Source organism: Tarenaya hassleriana, unplaced genomic scaffold (genome assembly GCF_000463585.1).
Source record: "Tarenaya hassleriana unplaced genomic scaffold, ASM46358v1 Cleome10, whole genome shotgun sequence".
In the NCBI taxonomy this organism is placed as follows: domain Eukaryota; kingdom Viridiplantae; phylum Streptophyta; class Magnoliopsida; order Brassicales; family Cleomaceae; genus Tarenaya; species Tarenaya hassleriana.
Window position 1 is genome coordinate 3,755,490 of NW_010960188.1, and position 3,570 is coordinate 3,759,059.

General features: G+C 43.5%; 1 protein-coding gene across 1 annotated transcript; it reads right to left on the reverse strand.

Moving 5' to 3' along the window:
* Positions 1-176: 176 nt before the first annotated feature.
* On the reverse strand, positions 177-3,564 carry LOC104804314 (la-related protein 6B). The gene is made up of 10 exons (XM_010528574.2): positions 2,817-3,564; positions 2,230-2,311; positions 1,865-1,959; positions 1,691-1,762; positions 1,491-1,570; positions 1,282-1,381; positions 1,117-1,164; positions 964-1,032; positions 702-872; positions 177-607 (listed from the first exon to the last, which is right to left on the reverse strand). Exons 1-10 carry the CDS (start codon positions 3,411-3,413, stop codon positions 353-355), a joined length of 1,569 nt encoding a protein of 522 aa, XP_010526876.1. The 5' UTR covers positions 3,414-3,564; the 3' UTR covers positions 177-352.
* Between the last annotated feature and the right edge of the window lie 6 nt (positions 3,565-3,570).

Here is a 3,570-nt window from a genome sequence, read left to right on the forward strand (position 1 = left end):
CTCTCGCTCATGATCTCACGCTCTAACCAACTGAGCTAATAGGCCTTTCGTTATTGCTTTGTCATAGGCCTACTAACAACAAAGAAATAACCGCTTATTCTTTCAAATAACCTTACAGAGAAACATAACAATTATTGAAAAGTAATGTTGAAATAAAACACCAACAGGAAGGAATCTAAACCCAAAATCATATACTACACATGCTCCCTTCCCTTGGATATATATATATATATATAGGATAAGCTCTTTTCCATGTAAAAACAAATCTCTCTCTCCTTTTCTCCACCGGTTTTGGCAAGAATCATTTCATAATAAAGAACCCTTCCCCCCTCCTCTGAGTCCTCTCTCGGTGTTAGAGCGAGAGGGCTTTCCCCCGTCCCATAGAGAAACCCCTGGTTCCATCTGGCATCCGTGGCCCTGGCGGTGGTGGTTGCGGCTGCTGCCCTCCATTGTTTGTAGGCTGCGTCCCCACGTGGTGGGAGTGATTCCCACGTCCGTTGTGGTTGTGGCTGTGGGGTTGACCACCTCGCCCACGCCCCTTCCCCCTGCCTCGGTTACGCCCTTTTCTCTGCCCACCTCCCTTGTCGTTCCCGTGCTCCTCCTCAGCCTGTTTAGCATTATATTCCGTTCTCAAGTTAGACCCCAAATGGGTAAATTATATTATTATCTGTCCAAAGCAGATCGAAAAATGTGGTACTTACGACCATACGCTCTGGACCATCCCACTCTCCTAAACACTCTTCAGTTTGTTTCCCGTTTGGCTGCTGCTGCTCAGATGTAGCAGCGGTAGTAGCAGCAGCATCTTCCTCATGCTGTGCTTCCACTTCATGTCCTTTCCTACCTCGTCCTTGACCTTGTTTTTGCTCCTTCGTCTGTATTTACCACATAGAACGTGGAGAGAGTTTCATAAATCATATCTGAAGAAAACCATACCAAGGACGGATTTTAGTCTAAAACGCATACCTGATGTTTTAGCATCAACCGGACTCTAAGACCGCTTCTCCAGTTTCCTTCTTCGTTTAATTCGGCTACCTGCCAAACACCACACCTTCACTTATCAAATCAGCACAAAGAGACAAAACCCATAGCATTGAGTTAAAGTTACGAGAATCTTACTGCTTTCTCAGCCAACTCAACTGTCTCGTACTCGACATATGCATGTACCTACATGGACACATAATAAGAAATCTCAAGCTTTCATAACAGAGCAACAGCTATTTTCAATCCCAAAAATAGAAATCCAGCAAGAAAAGAGGCGATGTGAATCGTCTAGTTCGTTACCTTGTTAGTGTAAAGAGCACCATCACTTTTGCCTGATCTTGAAGCCGATGGAGCACCACTACCCGAATTTTGAGGCTGGCAGGTGCGGATGTTCTTCACACTGTAAAATAACTGAATAATTTCAGAGACTCCAAAAAATACAGCTGTTATTGTTAACCTATATATCTGATAAAGTAATTTTCTAGGTTCATAAGAACAACAAGCGGTACCTTCCAACTGCTGAGAAAATCTTCATCAGATTCTGATAGCAATGATCTTCAGGTAGATTTTCAGCAACAACTATGCGGGACTGTATACAGTCCAGTTTACAGATTAAGCCAAAAGTTCTAACAAGAACTATAGAGGAAGACTAGATATATAAATCTGTAATATAACTCAAGTGAACTTAACCATAACTTGAAAGAACTACCTGGAGTTCTTCTATTGCAGAGTCAGTAATTGGATGTTGACGTCTAACTTTCTTTCCATCTTCACTAACGTCCTGTTAGTCGGCACAAAAATGTTAGAATCTTTTCTATATGCTTTAAGACGGATTTAAGGTTGGAGAAATAGTACACAAAGAAAAATAGCAGAAGGAACTAACAAGTTTTGAGGAGCTCCGCAACACAGCAGCAAGCTGTGAATTACTGCTAATGACGGCTTTAACCTTCTTGAAAGATGCAACCACATGTATTGGCACTAAAATACAATAAAACGTTCAGCCAAAAAGTATAATATTTACAAGAGAGTTCAAGAAAGAACCTCGTGGATTTACAGATCAGAATCATCAGATTCGAATTACTTAGTTGCAACAAAAATAACATTCTGAACAACAAACTAAAGATATTCACTTCTTTTGTTACCAACTCAGCAAACACAGATATTTACGATGATCCTAACAGAAACAGACCACGCGACAACTTCAAAAAAAAAGTTTAAATATGAATGATTTATTGACAAATCTCATACCATTTCCTTCAGTGTCCTTGTTGATGTATCTGATTAGATGATCTGTGGTAGCTAAATTCAAGTCGCTGAAATAGTATTCAACCTGGCAGCAAACAGTATAGTAGAAAAACTTAGAAGCAAAACCTAATAGATCCATGTAGCAAATACGAAACGAATTAGCTAACCGAATGCAAAAGAGTTTCCTTCTGCATTAATCAGAAATGAAATGGGAAAAGCACGATTACAAATTCATCACATAGTCAAACCACACCGATTGATCAGCGATCTGTTCTTCATCATCAATGGTTCCCCAAGGATATATCTCAGATATTTCCCACATTCCTTCGGCAGGCATCAAGCCAAACGGCTTTGCTCTTAAATAGTTTTTCTTCACCGTCCAACACCCAAATCACTAAATAACTGGAAAGCTAAGATCCTACTCTATCTTTGGCAAAAACTCATTACATCAAGCAGATATGGCACATCATTTCCTTGGCTACTTCCTAAGCTAGTCATAAACCCATGAAGAAGCGGTAGCTCTAAGCTAGTTATAAACCCATGAAGAAGGCAACCAAACAAGTGAGGGATATCAACATATTGAAGCTCACCTGGTTCACAATCTTCTGGACAGTATCCTCGGGTAAACCACTCCTGGGATCAATAGAAACAGTAGCGCCGCTTTCGCCATGATCCTTCTTAGGATCCTTCCTATGGTCTTTCCGGCTATCGTGATCGCCTTTCTTTGCAACCACATCCGAATCCTGATCCCCACCTCCACCGGGCTGCTGATAATCGTGATGGCCGTGATTCCGCACCGGGACAAACTGTTGACTAACATGACGACTGTGATGATGAGGGATGTGATGGGGAAGGTGATGAGGATGGTGATTCTGCACGGGGACCAAGCGAGGCGGAGGCGGTATTGTTACCGGCCCCTGAATCGGAACAGGAAACCGTGGCGGATGGTGGTACATATGAAGCACGCCCGGCGGCGAAGGAGCCGGGATCATCATCCTCGGCTGCGGCGGAGGCGGCGGCGAGGGAGTAACTCGACCAGGCACGAATTCGGGAGCTTCGGCGTTGAGCCGTATAGAGGAAAGATTCCTGGAGAAAGTCGGATCTGAGGAAGAAGCAGCAGCAGAAGAGTGGGAGTGATGCAGATCATCGAACTGAGCAGAGGAATCCACGGATTGCTGATCAGCCATGAGTAGTAGTGAATCGAAGCTTGATTTCACAGAAGCAAATTCAGGGGGATCCGGGGAGCAAAATTAGGGTTCCTGGGGATCTCGGGACAAGGGTTTAGGGATTTGGGGGAGCAGAGAGAGAGAGAGCGGATCACCCGGACAAGGGGAAAGGGAAAGA